The 22,214-nt window shown below is 41.7% G+C and overlaps 1 protein-coding gene across 2 annotated transcripts in view; it reads right to left on the reverse strand.

Annotated features, from left to right (window-relative positions):
- Positions 1–22,214, reverse strand: part of ASAP1 (ArfGAP with SH3 domain, ankyrin repeat and PH domain 1) — a 356,668-nt gene that overhangs the window by 138,043 nt on the left and 196,411 nt on the right. For both annotated transcript variants that reach the window (XM_077847265.1, XM_077847264.1), the window contains exon 4: positions 19,337–19,409. In XM_077847265.1, coding sequence (XP_077703391.1) covers positions 19,337–19,409 — 73 coding nt within the window. The remainder of the gene's footprint in view (positions 1–19,336; positions 19,410–22,214) is intronic.

Genomic DNA, 22,214 nt, shown 5'->3' on the forward strand with positions numbered 1-22,214 from the left:
AACTGTTAAAAATTAATTACAACAATAATTAATTGCGGTTAAATTTTAGATTATTTAATGGGCCAGGAACTGTGCTTTTTTTCCTGGTTTACTCCATTAGATGCTCACAATGACGTGCTAGTCTCACTTCCATTTTCCAGGTACAGAGACTGGTTTAGAGCCATGCAGGTTGCCCAGGGTCACCCAGCTGAGTGGTGACGACAAGCACTGACCACAGAGCCTGCACTCTTAACCATTATGCTCGGTTAAGTGCTAGAACTCCTGGACATCTACTTGTTTTGAGCCAGATGTCAAGTGATTGAAGGACCTGAAAATCTAGGTCTTAAGCTACAGCCTCTACCATGTGACCCTGGTCGGGTGACTAAGGCTCTCAGGGGCCGAATTTCAACTATAAAACAGGTCTAATAATACCTCCACACAGCCTACTGCTTGATGTTGAACGCTAAGAGGTAAAGATGTCATAATTAATGTGAAAGCTCTTTTGGGAAAACAGCAGCAGGAGACAACATTATAAAACCATGGAGGATTATTTCTATTTAATGAGTAAAGGCTTTGGAACAGCATTCACAATAAATCCATCCTCAAGAGCTCCCCACCCTTGACCAAGCACAGCCTAATGTCTCCTGAGGCATCATCTGATGCAGGGACCGGGGCCTAAGTGGTACGGAGACATGGTTTTGACTTTCCCTCTGGTCCAGACGGGCCATCTGTAACCTTGGAAAAGTAACCTGGGTCTTGGTTTTCATGTGCGAAATGTGACAGATGTGTCATCTATAAAGTACATGGTGAGCCTCTAAAAATATCTCTACTTTTATTACTTTCATTCACCCTAAGACAGAGCGCTGAAGTTCTGATGCTAATGGGCATTTGGGTATAATCTAAATATCATGGTATTTTTTGGAGGGTTCCAGGATACACAACACAACCATGATCAGATCCTAGGTCTTCTATTTACCAGCTCTGGGTCTAAGACAATCTGTATAATCATCTTGGATTCTGCTTTCTTAACTGCAGTAATGCCTCTTGATAGGTTTTTTTTTTTTTAAGATTTTATTTATTTATTCATGAGAGACACACAGAGAGAGGCAGAGACAAAGGGAGAAGCCTTGCAGGCTCCCTGCAAGGAGCCTGATGTGGGACTTGATCCTGAACCTGGATCACGCCCTGAGCTCAAGGCAGATGCTCAACCGCTAAGCCACCCAGGTGTCCCTCTTGATAGGGTTCTTATGCGAACAGGATGGGAAAAGCCTCTAGTGCACCTCCTCTGGTGTCTGGCCTACAATGGGTGTTTATGATATGGGAGGAACCATCCCTCACCTGGAAGTCAGTCACTTCCCCAACTTCCCATACTTTCCTTCCTGAGAGCTTAGCTTCTCTTCCTGTGTCTTTATGTCTTTTATGTCTTTATCTTCTGGGCTAAGTAAGAGTCCAGCCCAACTGTGTTTATCATTTCATCTTCCCAAGCTCAGAGAATTCTTCTGGAGCACAGCTTGCGTCCAGGCATCACTGCGCTGCAGCCCAAATTCCCCAGTCCACCTGGCTCCGTCACAATTCCAGGCCTCAACCTGCCTCTTTCAAGATCAAAGGTAAGTATAACCTCCCAGGCAAGCTTGTCTTTACTCCCTCCTCAGCCTCTTGCAATGTCCGGGTTCCCAGCTTTGCCTGATCTCCTGGTGTTCACTCGGTCCCCAGCACTGGCCCTGGCACACAGTGCTCACTAAAGTGCTCAACGCGTGTAGTGAAGTCTCCTGGAACAAGTCCTTTTTCCTTCTTTCGGAAAATACTGAGTATTGGCCACGTGCCAGACATACAAAATACAATGAGCTATAACTGTAATAATAAAGCCATGTAATATGTGTCATAAATTATAGTACTGGCAAAGAGGGTGAAGTGATAAATTCTTTTATACTATCCTATACATACTTTGTAGCACTAATCACCCTTTAAAATTTTTAATTCCATTTGTTTTTAAAATTACTAAAATAATTCATACACTACTACAGAGATATATAAAGATAAAAATGATCGTTCCCTTTCCCTTTCTCCAATTCCATCTCCTTGAAATAAGCAAAATTAATAATGCGGTGTGTTAATAATCTCAGCAAAGCTTTCTCTATGCTTAAAAAAATACATACAATAGGGGGTCTTCTCCATTTTAAAAAACCAAATGGGATTTTTTTTAAAGGCTTTATTTATTTGAGAGAGAGAATGAGTGAGAAAAAGAGTACAAGCTGGTGGGCGGGGGGGGGGGGGGCGGGAATAACAGGGAGGCAGAGAGAGAGAAGTAGACTTCCCACTGAGCAGGTAGCCTGACACTGGGCTCATCCCAGGACCCAGATATCATGACCTGAGCAGAAGGCAGCAGACACTTAACCAACTGAGCCATCCACATGCTCCCCAAATGGGATATTAAATACAAGATTCTATGGCTTGCTTTTTTCCAACTGCATAAAGATCTAGAGACTGAATATAATTAACTCTAGTTCATTATTTTAACTGTGATTATATTCCATAGTAAACTCTTACCATGATTTGGAGAACTATCTCCTTGAGAGACTCTCCGTGTTTGCTACCAAAAAAACAATGCTGTGATAAATAGTTCTATCCATACGCTTCTTACATGCTGTCAGTTTATCTCTGAAAAGATAAATTCACAAAAGTAGAACTGCTGGGGGTGGGGGGGTAGGGTGCACACTCCAAATTTTAATTACTACTGCTTTGTTTCCAAAGAGGCTGGTGGCAGCTATGCATAGACTCAAGAGCAGTACAAACAGATGAGTGTTTCTCTATAGCCTCGTCAGCACATAGATGTTATTAGTGATCTTTTTATTCTCACCACAGGGACATGAAAAACTGGACTATACAGTAAGCCTGAGTATTTTGTTGTATTTTATTGTCCACTCACGTTTCCTTTTCTGCTTGCTGTTTCCCATTGCTTGTCTTCTCCCTGTCAATCTGTAAGGCTTTTTGCCGAGGGACAGCAATCTGTTTTAATATGTGTTGCAAGCGTTTTCTCCCATTTGTCTCCTCACTTGGTTTATGGTGTCCTTTGCCACACAGAACTTTTCATTTTTTTAAAAATTTTTAAAAAGATTTATTTATTTATTAATGATAGACATAGAGAGGAGAGAGAGAGAGGCAGAGACAGGCAGAGGGAGAAGCAGACTCCATGCCGGGAGCCCGACATGGGACTCAATCCCGGGACTCCAGGATCGCACCCTGGGCCAAAGGCAGGCGCTAAACCGCTGAGCCACCCAAGGATCCCCCACACAGAACTTTTTACATTTTATGCAGTCAAACATACCAATCTTTACCCAAAGACTTTTGTGATTCCTACTTTGCTTATGTTCCTAAACCTTCTTATATATAGTATTAAAAACAACAACACTGAAAGCTTTAGTTTGATCCAATATACCTCGTTATACATAGCATGAGTAAGGGTTCTAATGTTAAAGAAAGTTCCTGAGCCTTCTATTTGGTTTAGTTTTATTCTCTTCTGGGTATTTAAATACTTCATCCATCAACAGTACATTTCATTGTCTTTCCTCTGCATGAAAATATATTGCTTATTTAGCATAGCCTCTTGTAAGCAAGCACCCATGTAGTATCTGATAAATGAACACACGGACAAAACTTGGATACAGTCCATAAAGTTTCCCAAGAGATGACAACTGGGCAACACCCTGACGAATGAAGAGTAGGGGTGCCTGCGGGGCTCAGCTGCTTAAGCATCTGCTTTCAGCTAAGATCATGATCCTGGGGTCCTGGGGTTTAGCCCTAGGGTTGGACTCCCTGCTTCACGGGGAGTCAGCTTCCCCCTCTCCCTTACCTCTGCCCCCACCCAATGTGTGCTCTCTCTCTTACACTCCTCCCCAAAAAATTTAAAAAAGAAAAGGAAAAAAAAAAAAAAAAAAGAATAGCCAGTAGAGCTGGGGTTCGAAGTAAGAGCATACCATAAAGGAACCTTCTAGAATCCAAGTGCAAAGATGGTGGTGTCTACTTAAATGGGCAGTGATATGGAGACTAATGTGGGGCTACTGGTCTCTCCAGAGTCCACTGTCTTTGGCCTACAACCAGGGAGGTTAAGATTTTAAAAGCATTGCTCTCCATTCCTATTCATCATCAGATTGGGGCTCAGCTCTTTTTGTCACACCAATCTATAAAACCAGTACCACCCAACCCATGACCCTGAAAACAATCTGTTTTAATTTTACAGACACCATGTTACTGGGGAATAAGCGAGTTTGGGTTGAGAGTCCAAACTGCATTTCTGAGATACAACCTCTGCTAGTTTACTTGGTTATGAGCAAGTTATTTCACTTCCCCAGGCCTCTGTTTCCTCATCTGTTCCCAACAAGTGTGTAGGGAATTCACACTTGTTAAGATTAAAAGCAACATCCTTAGAGGCAGAAAGGCTTGCACACACATTTTTTTTTTTAAATTGCCTTCCTCCATGCCACTCGGGATGACTCATTCCTCTGATTTTTCAAGGTCATTTTGAATTTGGATTTGTTCTTTCAAAATTCTAGCCAAGCCTCTGCAAGAATCTGCTCCAGCCCCAAGGGTGTTATCTGGAAAGTCAGCGTGCAGACTCCCATTTCCGCAACAACTGACAAATCCATTAACTAACCAAGCCCCAAGATAAGATGCCTGCAGAGTTCCACAAGGCTATTACTCAGCATTTAAACAGCACTTGAGCATCGCTCCATTACAGCAGGAGCGGCAATGCCCTCTCTTCTGGCTCCCTCACGCAGGCCTCCTAACTGCCAGATAAAATCCACATCACACTTGGGTTTGCTCATGGCTCTCTGGGTAATGTTCATGCTTTGAGATCTGCCCCCTAAGAAAAGCTAGGAAGGAGATGGCCATTCCTCTCCTATTCCAGCCTTCTACAGTGGATGGCTCACCCTCCAAAAAGGCTGAGCTTTCTTATTAATAGGTTTAATTTAAAAACATGGTCCCACATTTCACTATAAATTCACAAACCTTCATTAAACCCCTACCCTGGGATGGAAAGGTTATGTAGATCATTAGGTTTGCAGCCTTAGACCTTCAGAGCTTCAGCTTCTTGGTTTAAAAATTATGGGGCAGCCCCGGTGGCTTAGCAGTTTAGAGCCGCCTTCAGCCCAGGGCGTGATCCTGGAGACCGGGGATTGAGTCCCGTGTTGGGCTCCCTGCATGGAGCCTGCTTTTCCCTCTGCCTGTGTCTCTGCCTCTCTCTCTGTGTGTGTCTCTCATGAATAAATAAATAAAATCTTTAGAAAAAAGAATATATAAAAATTATGTGTTAAATAATTCAAGATAAATGAAAAAACTCACGGGGTTCCTGTCCTGTTAGATAAGGTAGGCTGTGATAGGACGTGACCACGCAGGTACTCCCTAGACTGGTGGTCTCTAGACTATTTTTGATCAACTATACCTGTCAGTAAAATATTTTATTTTTATTATTAATTTATTTTTTAAATTTTATTTTAATTTTTATAGTAAAACATTTTAAAGCATACATTTCTGATATTTATTTTTTAACCATTTGTGTATTACTACTGTATATGTTCTATGCATATTATACATACTAATGTACTATTTGCATCAATCAGTGGTTCTGACCTCAACTTCAGGACTTCGAAAAACTCCTAAAATTCACTGAAAAATTCTGATTTGCAAGTTTTTATTAATTCAGAGAAGGTCTGTTGTTCTCCAATTATAAAGGGATCAATGAGCTCAGACTGTCAAGGATCACAGAGGAAAGTCAGCTGAATCTAAAGACAAAGCTCCCTGCTCTGGATAGGTGCAGAGTCCAAGAGTCTGAGGGAAGGCAACAGCATACATGTAGAAAGAGATTAAAATATGCAAACGTGCAAGCAGGTCTCTCTCATTTTGGTGGCTGATGAAAGGCATTTTTTTCTTTCTTTCTTTTTAAAGATTTATTTGAGGGAGGGAGGGGGAGAGACAGAGAGAGAGAAAGAGAGAGAGAGAGAGAGAGAGAGAGAGAGAGAACGAGCTAGGGGAGGAGCAGAGGGAGAGGGAGAAGCAGACTCCACACTGAGTGTGGAGCCCAGTGCAGGGCTCAATCTCACAACCCTGAGATCATGACCTGAGTGGAAATCAAGAGTTCGATGATTAAAACCAACTGAGCCACCCAGGTGTTCCTGAGAAAAGCATTCTTTACTGGGCCCCATAAGCCCCCCTTAGGGGATACATAGTGCCTTGTGGATTGCAAAGGAATCTTCATCTCATTACATAACCATAAACTATTTCATCAATAGACAAGTAGGGATCATCTTTTCTTTTTCATCTGAGGTCGTAAGAAATGAAAGGACTTGCGAAGGAACACTCAGCTACTTATAAGCAGAGCAGAGATCATCACATCCCAGTGCTGCAGCCTGGGAGCCATGGCTCTTTCAGAAGGCCTCCCCTGCCTTGTCACTGTGCAGGCAGCATGGAACACCCCCAATCACTGCAGCAATCCAGGTGTCTCCACCCCAGAGATCCTAGAAAAGGCATCACCCTGAATATGGACACATAAGAGAACAAATGTGATAGTGTACACAAATGTGCTGGTGCCACCTAAGTGTGCCATATGTGATTCGGAATAAAAACAATGAGAAAGAGTTTAAGAAGGAAATGTGGCTGATCAGCATTTTCTTCTTTTATCTGAATTTTCTAATGCAAGTATGTTAATATACTTTTATAATGAGAAAAACAAAAAGAAAATTGACCATTAAAAGAAAACAAACAAACAAAAAAAACAAACAGTTCCAGGTGTTCCAAAGTGGAAGCCCCCTGCGCATCTCCATAAAGAAAAAGTAGAAGTTTGATCAGTTATCAGAGACATGGAAGATCTGAAAATATCCTGTTGTCTGTGTATGCAAGTGACAAACTGGCCATGCAAAGTCATCCTCCATCAACCCCCAAGCACTCTGTCTTACGGCATTATTTATAAAAAACACTTCAGAATCAATAACAACTTGCTTGATTTCCATACCTAAGCAAGGCGTCAGAAAAATCAATAAGTAGTTATCTTCCTGGCTAACAAGTCAGCCAGAGAGTACTTCCAGTCCTAGACAAAGACACTTGAAAATTCATGTACACATGTAAACCACAAATGGAATTCAACACATGCGTGACCACTTTGTAGAGATGATCACAGAGCATGGCTACCTTAGGATGGGGCCTTCTTTGAAGAGCTGTGGAGAGTTTGCCTCACATGGGACACTCCTTGTGGTCAGGCGAGCATGTGTGAGAGGGGCAGAACTTAAGCAAACCTTGGGAGAATACCATCCATAGAAATAAAACTGGAGAGACCCTGGCATTCCTCCAGACTCCTTGCTATAGTCTAATTGCACCATGATTACACCGGAAAACACAACCCTAGTTTGATGAGACATAAACCATCCAAGAATGTGGTCAAAATGTGACTTGGAATAAGAGGTTCTAGAAAGGCATAGGCTGGCTGTAGATCTTGGCTGTTAATTGTCAAGGAGGGTCTACTCAAGGTAGAAATGTGGTCTGTAAAGAAAACTAGATAGAGTCACTAAACTGAATCTTTATGTAAACAGGAAAAAGGATTAGTTGTGAAGGACTAAATATCACAGTGGTATCACACATCTGTACCTTTCATTGATAAGACTCAACATAGTAAATTTGGGAGAAAAGGGAAAGAGAGCAAAAAGGATGTACATAGCCCCAGGCCCTCCCTTCCCACTCAATGATGAGTAGGTGGCTGGGTGCAGGAGGGATAGTACCATCTGCTTTTTCCTCACCTGTTCACAGGAGGAGCTTCTCCCTGAGCTAAGGGTAAATGCCTAAGAGATTGTGTATGTGGTGTGTGTGTGTGTGTGTGTGTGTGTGTGTGTTTTAAATATCATGGCTCCTAAAGGAATGCCAATACTTTGTAAAAATATCAAATGAACTATAATTTCCTTGTCTTGGCCATATAAGGATTTTCAAGGGTTATTCTTACTCCATGGTTACTTCCCATTCATTTTTTAATTTTTAAAAGATTTATTTATTTATTTTGGAGAGTGAGTGAGAGTGAGAGTGTACGTGTGTGTGGGGCTGGGCGGGGGTACATGGAGAGGGAGAGGGAGAAAGATTTTTCAAGCAGACTCCCTACTGAGCGGAGAGCCCAGATATATACACACTTAGTTTACAATAAACCAGAAGTTCAAGACTACAAAGGATCGCTGCTTATCCTGTCATATAATTAGCCATGCACCTCTCCTGTACTTTGTAAATAGTTTTGACTGAATAAACAAAGTGCCTATTTCTGTATTTAGGTATTTGTGATCCAAAACCTGGGCTGAAGACTTAAAGACCTTTCTTTAAGTCACTTCCATATACTGTCACACATAGAAGGCCAACTATGCTAACACACCTCTCTGTTGAGGCAAGTGTGTTCTGTCAACCCCTTATAGCTTAATAAATGAATTACTTGTATATAATTTTTATAATTAAAGATCTGCAGCTGATAACTCGACAGAGAATCTTATACCAGACTCATGCTCCTGTTTATAACAATTATGAATGATGGACAAAATATAAAAAAAACAACCACTTCAAGCCACTGGAGAGCAAACAAAAGCAGGCAGAAACAGGAGAGGATATTACCCTTCAAGGAAGAGAACCATCCTAGAAAAGATCATATTGAACTGGCTTTTCTCCTAAGAGCAGACTGCAGTCCATGCTGGGCAAGGAGAACAGAACTCAAGCAGCAAGTGGCCTCTTACTCAGCTGAGGTATCAGAAGTCAGAGTTTGGGATTGCTTGCTTCAGTAGCTGGAAATTGAGGGAGGGTGGGGAATCCTAGACAGGAAAAAGTCACAGGAAAGGAAGCCCTCAAATCCAGTCCTTGGCTGACCTGAACTGCTTATGCTTCAAGAAGCCAAGCAGAAAACAACATCTAAAGCGCTAAGCAGATTCCAGCAACTTCCCAATGCTGCAGAAAGAGTTTGGAATTCAAATCCCACAGGGTTAGCCTGGCTTGGTAAACACTCTGGGCTAAAAGCCCAGTTGGATTGTGCCAGAAGAGTATGGATGATGTTACAGGACTAAGGGCTGTGTCCTGGGACTATGAGCAAAACTAAAATAAACTTCCCCAAGATCAAGGTGATAGTCATCCCAGAACCTGACCATGTACTAAAATAAAACATCACACACTTTATAGGAAAACAAGGAATCCAGAGTCTCTATATCCTACAATTCAGATGTCTACCACACAAACAGAAATTACTGGACATGCAAAGAAAGAGAAAAATGTATTCAAAAATCAAGAGAGAAAAACCCAGTTAAAGAAATGGAATCAGACAAACACCTAGATGCTGGATTTCAAAGTAAGTATTACAAACATGTTCAAGAATCCATAGGAAAAGATGGATAAAATGGGTGAAGAGATAGAGAACTTCAGGAAAGACAGGAGTTCTAAAAAAGGACCAAATGGAAATTCAAGAACTAAAAAAAAACACAGTATCTGAAATAATTAATTGGATGAGATAGTAGACTGGATACTGAAGAAGAAATGAGCAGTAAACTTGAAAACAGGAATGTAAAAATTATCCAAACCAAAGCACAAGGGAGTATCAAGATTAAAAATAAAAGGTCAATGGCCTGTGCAAGACTATCAAGCAGTCTAACACAAATGTAACTCTAGTCCAAGAAAGAGAAAGAAAGAATAAATCATTTGAAGGGTTATGGGCTAAAAATTTTCCAGCACCGATTAAACTTTTGTGACTAACTGTAATCATTGCAACCACCACTGATGATCACTATATCCCAGTATCATATTAAGTATTTTAAATATGTTCTTTCCAACTTTCACAACAAAGTGGGCATTACTGTGCCATTTTAGAGATGAGGAAACTGAAATTTAAGGAGGTGCTGGGAGTAAAGCGAGGCAACGTGCATGTATCTTATCTGTGTGGCAGTGGATCAAAGATGGCAAATCAGCTGTGTCTTGAATTTCCCCTCTGCTACTTCAGGAAGCCTCTTGAAGAGGATGAAGGAATCATCACTGACACCACTGGCAGAGACCTGCATTACCTATGAAGAAACAACCACTCAAAGTATTCTCTGACAAAGTGCTCCCAGCCCCCAAGGAGGGGTTAAACCAGCATTTGATCCCAAATCTGTGTGACCTATTCCACGATAAATTACTGAGGCTGTGGGGGAAGCATTTTAGTCTATGTAAGAGAATACACTGGCTAATGGGCTTCATTGTTCATTCATAAATTATGCCAATTACAGAGGACCTGGTAACAGGAATGAGGATGGAGAAATACTGTGTGGCTAGGCAATGCCAGTTCTGGTTTGTATGCATGTATGTATTATTTGTAAGATTTTATTTATTTACTTGAAAGAACACAGGTGCTCACAAGCTGGGGGGAGGGGCAGAGGGAGAGGGAGAAGCAGACTCCTCATTGAGCAGGGAGCGCCACACAGGGCTCCATCCCAAGATCTTGGGATCATGATCTGAGCCAAAGGCAGACACCCGACTGAGTCACCCAGGCACCCCATTTATATTTAGAATGAGAAAGCTACTCCTCTCTTTAACAGACCCACCTAGCACTTTTACGCTTATGGGATTGCTGCTTGTTTTGCTAGCCTGTCTCCCTGCCCAGGTGAGGCAATCCAGGGCACTGCGCCCCCAAGTTCTACACTCCTCTGAGTTCTCAGTATCCCATCACGGGTCGGCAGTCATTTTCCTTTGAGTTAATAATCAGGTAATTCTGCCTCAGCAGCCTTGGGATCACAAGGACCTGAGTTTCAAGTTTTGTAGCTAGCTACTTATTAGCTGCGTAAATAATTTAAATCAGGTTTAAATTTAAACTATTAAGCTGTGTTAAGTGATTTAAACTAAGCTACTTCACCCCTAAAGTGGGGGTAATAATGTCTTGCATATAGGACCACTGAGACAATTAAGTGACACTGTAAATGTATATAAGGCACCTGGCACATAGTAGGTACTCAACAAAGGTCAGCTATAATTTTTCATATCTGCAAAATCTGGACTATTACGGTGGAGAACATGTTTTTATATTTACCTTTTTTTTTTTTTTTTAAGATTTTATTTATTTGGGTGGAGGGTAGAGAGCAAAGAGAGTGAAAAAGAGCAGCAGACTCCCCCTGTTGAGCAGGGAGCCCAACTCAGGACTAGATCCCAGGGACACTTGGATCATGACCCGGGAGCCAAAGGCAGACACTTCACTGACTGAGCCACCCAGGCACCCCTGACATTTACCTTGACCAAGTAAGTATTCTTGTTCTTCATCTTGAGGCTTAAAAAAACAAGCTCCAGGTACTGGCTGTGGAATGAGCACTCCAAATTTTATTTAAAAAACTTAATTTCTCATGAAGAATGTTCCCATAAGATGAGTGCATACATCACAAGAAATTAACTCATCTTAAAGTCAAGAGCTCTCATTTCAGGCCAGCAAAATGACGTACCTCCCATCACACACCCAGACAGCCTCTGATTTCAAGTAACTGAAAAGTTCAGCCAATGACTTGAATGTGAAAACTGGAACTTCTTAAGCAGCCTGCAGTTGTAAGATTACTTTGGAAAGAGACTTCTTTTCTAAATGTAGTTTTCAAAATTCCTCTGGTTTTATCCCTTCACAATTTGAGGAGTAAAACTCTCCTGGGTAAAGTTTTGTCCTTTTAGACAAAACTTCCTCCCTTGACCATTTTCAAGGAACTCATTATTTCAATTTGTTTTCACCTCTTAAGAAGTAATGATGAACCCACATGAATGCAAAATGCCTTGCAGGCCTGAAGTAATTTGTTTAGACTTTGCTTAAATTACTACCACCACCAAAAGGTATTTACAATTTCAATCTAAAGCCTGCTACTTCTGAGGGTTTACAATAATTTCTTGACTAACAAGTTTGCTTTAATTCAGAATAAATTTTAAAATCAGATGATAATCTGCAAACTTAGAAAACAGTAAAATGTGTAATATGTAAAATTTCCTAAACACAGACCAGTTGCTCTTTGTATACCTTTTGACATTTTGTGTTTTTTAGTAAAATTCTTATCTATTTTATCTCTTAACTATTCAGGTTAGGAAACTTCTTCTCCCCTCTGAATTCTACAGGATTGAAATGATAGTTACAGAATGCAATGGTAAAACACCAGTTAATTTATCAATTTCGGTTACAATTTGCTTCCCACTATACCTTTAAATTTAACAAAATGTTAACTAAAAAAGCTAAAATGAACTTACTTGGACACAAAACCATTCACTTCCCATCCACTGATGAATTTTAGTACTTTACCTTTGAAATCTTAGATTTCGTCATATGCTATGAGCGATTTCTTAAAATAAACAAATTGACAAAATGAAAATCTGGAGTGAACATCACACATTAATTTTGCTTTAGAAAACACAAATGTTCTCATAAAACTACTACATAATTCTAAACCAAGAAGGGGAAAGCAAAAAGGAAGGCAAAAGGAAAACTGCTTTTTTCCCTAAAGTGAAAAGGCTATGGAACTGTTTATGACAATTGCGCTCTATTTTGGAAATAAGACTTCCATATCATATGCTTGCAATCAAATTACATACCACTGTCATTTTTTTATTCACTAAAATTAAAGGATTTAAGGAGTCCCAACTTTCAGACTAACAAAGTTCTATATTTCTAGGGGGCACCATATGTTACTAATAAGCTAAAATATATTCCAAATAGATCTTGGCATGAATTTTAAGGAAGCCACTATTTAATAATAAAACCCACATTTCGATTTGTGGAAAAAAAAAATCATAGAAAAAGACCTAGTAGCAGGAATAGTTTAGGTCTTTACTCCCAAGGAAAAGTGTACATGTATGTAATAATACATCTGTTCAAAAAGATTAACAAATTCAACCCAACTAAGTCATTGACAGAACAACAAATTTGGTGCACCCATGCTTACTATGAATTACATGCCTCTTTCATTTTATAAAAGTACAGTATGTTTCACTTTGTTTTTTTGTTTTTGTTTTTGTTTTTTTTTTTTAACAGCACTGAGAAGCAGTGAGCTCCTCTTTCTCAAGTGACGCACACACCACTTCCAAGGAACCTGGAATTTGCATGCACATGCCCATGTTTGCAAGGGCAAAAATCTTATGAATGCCAGTCCCCAGTCTGCTGCTCTGAGTCAGGGTCTTGTGCAAACACGGAGGCACCATGGCAGCAGGGCTGCAGGCAACTGGACTTGACTGCAGCTGACAAAGTCGCTTCAGTGGTGGTTCGTGGTATCCTCCCAAAAGGGTGGTTGGCTTCCTCCAAAGGAAATAACGGAGGGGCAGCAGAGACCCAGGTGGAAGCCAACTCTTTTATGAACTGGCCTTGGAAATCTCATGGTATCATTCCCATCATGTTCTGTTCAGTAGAAGAGGGTAGTTAAGTCTGGGACGCATTCCAGGGGGAGAGAATTAGGCTCTATCTTTGGAAAGAGAAAAGTATCAAAGATTGCAACATATTTAAAAACCTCTAGTGTTGGGGCACCTGGGTGGCTCAGTGGTTGGGCATCTGCCTTTGGCTCAGGCTGTGATCCCAGGGTCCTGGGATTGAGTCCTGCATCGGGCTCCCTGTGGGGGGCCTGCTTCTCCCTCTGCCTCTCTGTGTCTCTCATGAATAAATAAATAAAATATTAAAAAAAATTTTTAAAAACCCTCTACTGTTAAAAAAACTACTAGCTATTTAAAATATACATCAGGACACAGAGATGGGAGAGAGCAAAGGGGAGACACACACACCAAGGCAAACTTTCTAGATGACAATGTACTTCACAGATTAATAATGTCAATACTTCAAAACTTAGAAACAACACAGGAAGGCTGAATAGCCTGGAAAATTTTCCCTTGATACAAGCAGTTCACAGAATTCAGTCTTTTTTTTTTTTTTTTGTTTATGATAGTCACACACACACACACACACACACACAGAGGCAGAGACACAGGCAGAGGGAGAAGCAGGCTCCATGCACCCGGAGTCTGATGTGGGATTCGATCCCGGGTCTCCAGGATTGCGCCCTGGGCCAAAGGCAGGCGCCAAACCACTGTGCCATCCAGGGATCCCAGTCTTTTGTTTTTGAATGTCCTCATAGGTGACAGGAGCCATAGGAGAAAGAGACAAATTCCACAAGCCACTTTCAAATGAAAGGGCTTCTGGAGAGATAACTAACTGTTCTTTCCAACAAAATCTATTATACTGTGTTTTAATACTGATAAAGCTTATGTGTCATCATAATAAATACACTATAAAAGTAAGACCCTCATCATTCTCAACCAACTTTCAAATCATCTAGTGGGGGCTCTGGGTGGCTCAGGTCAGGATCCCAGGGTCCTGTGATGGAGGCTCAGCCTTGGGGCTCCCTGCTCAGCGGGGAGGGGAGGGTTTGCTTCTCCACAGCACCCCTCCCTTTCCTGGGCTCTTGCTTGTGCTTGCTCACTCTCAAATTAATAAATACAACCTTCAAATCATCTGGTGGGGTAGGTGGTAGTGGTGAGCTGGGTGGTCATCTCAAACCAGAAATACAGAAATGCTTCTTAAAACTTTAAAGAACATCAGATGGGTTTCGTGTCACTTAAGCATTGTGAGAAAACAAGAAAATTATGAAAACACATTGGGAAACAAATACCAGGGTTCAGCCTCTGTGGCTTTTCTGGATGAGGCCGAAAGCCCTTGGACGGGAATAACCCGGATTCCACTGAGCATGTATCATGGGAAGATCAGCAATACCACTGTTTTACTCATCTAGCTATTTTTTAAGAATTCAATGTCATAGGGCTGCCCACATAAGCTGACCAGAAACTCGGTGTGCTATAGTCGTTGGTGATGGCGGAAACCCTATCAGGTCCCAGCAGTCTGTGAGGTTGGAGGTTATTCCCACACTTCCGAGCGGTGGGCATGATAACTAACTACTGTGGCCCCTCTCCAGGAACCACCAAAATCAGCCCAGGATTACATTACACTGCTGGGAAGTTACACAGAATCGATTCATTCATGAGTGGTCATGATTAAACATTTAACAGCCATTCACGGAGAGATTCTTAGGGACCTATCTAGCCAACATGTAGCAATTCACTGCACATTTATTGAGCCCCTATGACATGTCAGATAGAAGACAGGGATAGAGAAGCTGTAAACAGCAAAGCTAGAGTCTGCCAGACTCTGGTCCTATTACTGTTAGGTGTGATACCTCCCAGAAGTTCATCTGGCTTTTGAAGCTTCAGCCTCACCATCTATCAAATAAGGGTAATGGTGGACCTACCTCAGAGGCTTGCTCAGCTTAGCTTATTATATATACATCAACATTCAACAAATGTCATTTCCTCTGAGAGGTGTTCCACTTAGCACCCCATCAGATTGTATTAGATCCCACTTTGTAAGCTTTCTAATTTCTAAATTATAAGTACCTTCTGGCTTGGAGATCTGAGTAATGTCCATCTCTCCAATCTCTCAGGCAGAGATTCTGTATGACTTGTCTAATATCCTCATAAGCCCCAGAACAGTATCATGTAACAGGTGCTCAATAGGGGCACCTGGGTGGCTCAACGATTGAGTGCCTTTGGCTAGGGTAGTTATCCCGGGGTCCTGGGATGGAGTCTTGCATTGGGCTCCCTGCAGAGAGCCTGCTTCTCCCTCTGCCTATGTCTCTGCCTCTCTCTCCGTGTCTCTCGTGAATAAATAAATAAAATCTTAAAAACAAAACAGGTGCTCAATAAATATTTGTTGAATAAGCTATGGTGAATATAGCTTATAATACAAATGCATAATATATAAAGATAAAAGACACAGCAGCACCTCTCATCAAGTGGTTCATGGGCTAGTAGTTTTCAGTTTTAGCTGCACATCACCTGGGGAGTAATTTTATTCTAACCCCAATACCCAGCAGGCCTTACTCTAGAACAACAACTGGCAGTGGGCCTGAGGGACCCTGTGTTTGTGTTTTAAGTGTTCTTAGGTAATTCTAACGAAAAGGGTTGATACTTTCTGGCCTAATGCCAGAGAGACCAGTCAACAGTTATAATACAATGGGATATATGTTCTCATTCAGCTGCAAAACAATTTCCTGTGATGATGGAAATGCCCTAGGTCTCTACTGTCTAATACCATAGCTGCCAGTCACATGTACTGAGCACTCAAAATGTGGTTGAGACTGGAGGACCTGAATTTTAAATCTTAATTTGATTTTAATTAATTTAAATTAGAAAGCCATATGTGACTAGAAGCTACTCTATTAGATAGTAGATACCTAAGGCAAAGTACACAGGGGATCCCCTAATCCTGCTAGAGGTGGGACTGGCCAACACGCAGCTAGCTGTGGCCCCCATCTACCAGGCAAGAACAATCCCATGGAGGAAAAGGCAACCAAACTGCACACATTACTTGAACTCTTGACCCTATACACATGTAGGGACAACCTCTCCCTCCTGTCCATATCCAGGACAGCTGTGATCAAGGAAGCCCTTTAAAGAGCAAGATGAAGCATAAGAGACTTTGTGTGAGCAGCTGAATAATGCAACTGTGGGCACCATGGTACGTGGAGGGGGATGAGTCTTGAGCAAGGACACTGGGGGAACAAAGGAGTTATGTGGAGCCCCCAGCAGAGTAAATATGTCAGCAACTCACAGCTGCAAATCAGAGGTCTCGCTTCTGTGGCTCACAAGCTGAGAGCCTTAAGCATAAACCATAACATTACAGAGAACTGACACTTAGTCCTAAGGCAGATAATGGCTCATTAAGCTCTTTAGAAAATTGGGCTGGTCCAATGTGATCTGTAGAAGACTGAATTAATACAGGGAAGGAAACCATGCCACTATCTAGTGGTCATTCTTCCCATGTGTGAAGCACTTGTCATATGGCCGGAAGTTTGTTAGGTGGCCTTAAATATTACCTCATTTTATCCAGATGAAACTGCAAATTAGATATTATTTTTTTTGTGGTGAGGCAATTTAAGATTTATGGAAGTTAAGAAATTTACTTAACTTTAACATGTAGTGATAAAGGTAGTGATCTATACTACCTGAGTTGCTGTTTCATAAAAAACTGTACTTTATTCTATTAAATAGATATATCATTATTTATTTTAAAAATCCCCATTTGTTGCTTGTTTTTCCAAAACGGACCCAGATGATCACAATCAATGCTTCAATAAACCTACTTGTATATAAATCGTATTTACACTTTCAGTGATGCATAATATACCTGCATCCATATTAAAAAGTATATAAATCTTAAGAGTAACATTTGATGAATTATCAAAAAAATGAACTTAACTATGTAATCATCCCCAAATCAAGAAGCAGAACAGTACCAGCACCTCAGAAGCATCCCCACATGCCACCTCTTAGTTATTTGCTAGCCCCCACCCACCTCTCCCCAAAGAGCAAATATCTGAAAAGGGACTACTGTATTTGGGGAGTAAATCAGAATGAAGCTAAGGTAGAAATTATATAATTTAGGTCAAGACTTAAAACATTATTACATAACTAGATCATCATCTACTTATCTATCTTAATTAGGAGTTAGTGGGTTCTTGAATATAAAGAAATTAGAGGTATTAAGGAACCAGGATACAGAACATATTAACAATTAGGCCCAAGGGCTTTGAAAAAGACAAGAGACAATTAGGTTTCCAGCTCACTGACACTACTGATTCCCAGGTCTGATAAGGAGGGAAGGGCCATAGAGCGTCTGTAGGTTGGGTTTTCCCTTTCTCAGTGTTCAACATGACAATTATGAGTACGACTATAAATAAAATAAAATATGAATGTATGGCATTTACTGAACTCCCTCTATAGATATTCACTCATTATGTCCCTTCACTAGCCCTGTAATACCACAATCTCTTTTTTACAGCGAAGACGAAGATTCAAAAAAAAAAAGCTCGTTACTTCTAACCATCTTAAGGTCATACTGTTAGTACAGGGCAGGGTGAGGGTACAAATCCACACTGGTGCAACTTCAAAGCCTATGCTCTTTCCAGTAGACTCTTGCCATTCCCCTCGGGGTTTGTTATGCTCCAGACAACTGATTTCTCAGACCTTATCTCTGGGTAAGCGAGCTGGTAACCACGGTCATGATAACAAAAGAGGTGAGTCAGAGACCTTGAAACCCATTTTACATTTCCAAGCCTCTCCTCTCCTTCCCTGGGGAGATGGAACCTACGCTTTCTTGTGGTTAGTCATTGTTTATCTTAACTAGGTTTACTTCTTCTTATCCCCGGACAACATACTTTTGTTGCCAAGATGACAAAGTCACCAGACCCAGCTAAAACATTTAGTGACACAGGTTACTGGGTACGCCCTCAGCCACTGGATAGACTTGGGTTTGTAGGGGTGTCCAGGCTTCAGTTCACCCCATCCCCTCTCTCACCCCACACCCAGCACCAATACTGATTTCCAAATGTTACAGGTACCTGCAGAAGGGAAGATCCTTGTGTGCTTCACTGAGGCCTTGAAATTAAAGACTGACCACCAACTCCACATGAGATGCTGAGTATCTCCCAGGTCACTTGTAGCAAAATTCCGTTAGGTCTGCTGAGTTTTTAAATGTATACTAAGGGCAGCCTGGGTGGCTCAGCGGTTTAGCGCTGCCTTCGGCCCAGGGCCTGATCCCAGAGATCCGGGATCGAGTCCCACGTTGGGCTCCCCCCACGGAGCCTGCTTTTCTTTCTCTGCCTCTCTCTCTCTCTCTCTCATGAATAAATAAATAAAATCTTTAAAAAAAATAAAATAAAAATAAATGTATACCAAAACCCACTGCAGGGGTGCCTGGGTGGCTCAGGTGGTTCAGTGTCTACCTTAGGCTTGGGTCGTGATCTCAGGGTCTTCGGATGGAGCCCCACATCAGGGTCCCTGCTCAGTGGGGAGTCTGCTTCTCCTGCTACTCCCCTGCTTGTGCTCTCTCTCAAATAAATAAGTCAGGGACTCCTGGGTGGCTCAGTGGATAAGTGTCTGCCTTTGGCTCAGGTCATGATCCCAGGGTCCCAGGATTGAGTCCCGCATTAGGCTCCCTGCAGGAAGCCTGCTTCTCCTTCTGCCTATGTCTCTGCCTCTCAGTGTGTCTCTCATGAATAAATAAATAAAATCTTGAAAAAAGAAAAAAGTCAAAAAAATTTTTTCTTTTAAATAAAACCCCTTGCAACTCAGGTTCCTTAATTGTTCTACTTTGGAAACATAACTGGTGCAGACTGAGAAGAAACAGAAAAAAGAGAAAAGCTAAATTTCTTTGACTTACTTGTTTTTCCTTTTGTATCAAGTCCCCTATAAACATAGCATCTTACACATAACAGAGAAAAACTGTAGACATTATATATAATTCATGCTGTCTGCTCTGGTAAGTACTTACCTTGACCGGAATTATATATTGCTTTTACAGACTTCTTCACTTTCTGCAAGGCTGTTCTATCTTGGTCTAGAGCCTAAAAGAGAAAAACGAGGGGGGAAAAGATGTTGGAAAACTTGGCAAATTAAAACTCATTCGTGATGGCATTTGTTTTGCTGAGTTGCCACAGTGATAGCAAGCTGACATATTTATGAACAGTGAACCATCTCTGAGACTAGAAGTGCCCAGGATCCGAGGAGTCCTGTTCGGAGGGTAAATGCAGAGTTGTTCTACAAAGCTCAGTGTTGGGTGAAGCTGACAACATGGTGGTCAGTCAGTTATCACCCCAAGCTCTGCACGGGAAAGAAAATACAGGACACTTAAGATACTTGCTTTTTTCATTCAAGAGAGGTTGGTACCCAGGAAGGGACATATGTCAGCGTGAGATGTGAATGACACATATCCAAGGAACCCTTCGAACACATCTTATCACCTGATGGCAATTTCAGCTAGGAAGAAAACATCTAAAAGGGTGTAATGAGAGTGACCTGAGGATTTCTTTTACTATCAAAAAAAAATTATGACATAAGGCCAGCTGTATTTTAAAATTCTGTTTACTGAAAAAGGACAGCATGGAAAACGCTACCAGGATGCTGGTAATACTTTTAAATGAGTTCTTAGATGGAGAATAAACACATCTACATCAATCTTGTGCTATAAAAGTTAGGGGAGGACCTAGGGGACTGTCACTGTTGATTCTTAATCCAGGGGCTGGATATGCAATTGTGCTCCGTTTGTGAAGACTGCGCACTTAGGATTTGTACTCTTTGCATAATGCGCATTTTGATTCGAAATCAAATTTAAAAAGGGTTGTATTCAATATAGATATATACATGGTACACTGGCCAAACTTCTTTAAACTCCTCTCTGCTTCCCAGAGGGTCAATGATCCAGAGACTGGGAACCCCCTGGTTGGGGTGTCAAGACTGGAGGGCACGTGCAGTAACAGCAGTAATAAATGAACTTATTGACATAAAATTTAAGATCAATTACACTCACACTCATGACATCATCTAAACCTCAGAACTGCAGAGGAGAAGATGGAAGGCCACTGAGGGTAAGTCTCACCCCTGAGTCACAGAAGACACAAGAGGGTAAATGCACCGGCAGCCGGCAAGGGTCACTCCCTTGTCCTGTAAGATGGTCTTTCCTGCCACTCTAATCCTGTGCCTCAACTGGCCGCTTGCCGTTTTTCCTTGGCTCCAGTTGTGAACTGTGGCTGGCAGGGTGGGCACCTGACCCATGCTGGGCTCTGGCTCCTCACAGGACTTCTGGGCTTGGGGACTAGGACTGCAAGGTGTAGATCCTTTATGGGGAGGTGAACCTGGGGCCTACCATGGGTTCTGTTTCCAGCTATGTGGAACAATCTGGCCAGAGAGAATGGTAACACACATGCAGCACCAGACACAAGAGTGCAGAAGGTCCTGGTGGCATGGGAGTCCTGATTTCCAGCTGTACCCATGGCACACAGGTCACTAAGCTTCCTGTAGACTGAGTACACCAGACAATACATTCCTCTTGCCCCAAGCTGGCTGCAGTGGGGATTATATCACTTAAGACACACATCCTGAGTAACACAAGAATAAAGCTGCCCGAGCACCTGCTACACCAGGCATAAGCTTGCTAGAGCAGAAGTACCAAGGAGGCAAGATACATATGCTTTGACTTTCTTGTCTCTTTGCATTCCTTCTTCACAAAAACCTCATAAAGCAGCAACTACATGTTTAAGATAAGGAAATGTGATAGGCTTTCAATAAATATTTGTAGAAAGGGAAGTAGGCAGGGAGGGAAAGATTAATTAAGTTGTCCGAAGTCAGAGAGCCAGATGGTGCTGAAGTCACTTCTCACACTAATGTCTATCGAATCTCAAATTTAACAAACACTGGGGTGAAAGCCGGGGTTTTGGAACTGCAAGTGCGACACGGTGTCCACCACGCCCACTGCTTAAAATCCACCTGCACACATCTGTCACAGCCATGTCCCACATGCACTTCTGTTTAATATTTTTCTTTAGGGGCACCTGAGTGGCTCGGTTGGTTAAGCATCTGCCTTCAGCTCAGGTCATGATCTGAGGGTCCTGGGATTGAGCCCCACATCAGGCTCTCTGCTCAGTGGGAAGTCTGCTTCTCCCCCTGCCCCCTCCCCCTGCTGTGTTTTCTCTGTCAAATAAAGAAATAAAATCTTTAAAAATATATATTTTTTCTTTAAACCCATTCACATCTGCTACATTGTCCGGAACTGTTCTAAGTGGAAAACCAAGACCATTTACCAATAACAGAAGATAGCCTAAAAATCACTGTGTATCTCTAACCATATAAAATGCTCATCTGGTTAGTACCCATGACCATCTCATCTAACACTATGATAGCGTATGCCACACTTAACGAACGAAACAGTGTTTTACAAGACAGCTTCATGAGAGACAAAGTTTGAGTTACTTCAAAGAGTTGAGATTTGTACTCTAGAGGAAAGAAGGAAGAGAACTACCATTTTAATAAATGCTTAGTATGGCATAAAGGGTGCTGAGGTTTATACAGACTGCCTCATGTAATGCTCATGAAAACTCTGTTACAGAAGTACTGTTACTAAATTCATTTTATAGATGAGGCAAATAGAGGCTTAGAAAGTTCAGCTTGCCCAAGACAGCAGAGCAGGACTCTGAACAACAGAACCTGACCTCCTAACTGCTACCCAGTGCTGCATTCCTGTGATGTGTGTGATGAACTGGATCTAAAAATAGAGCCTCATCTTAATGGGGTTGGAGTGTGTGAGTGTGTGTGTGTGGGCGGGCTGTCCACCCACCTGTTTTCAGAGACAAATCTGAGTTAAGAAATTAGAAGCC

Source organism: Canis aureus, chromosome 14, assembly GCF_053574225.1.
Source record: "Canis aureus isolate CA01 chromosome 14, VMU_Caureus_v.1.0, whole genome shotgun sequence".
Taxonomy (NCBI): domain Eukaryota; kingdom Metazoa; phylum Chordata; class Mammalia; order Carnivora; family Canidae; genus Canis; species Canis aureus.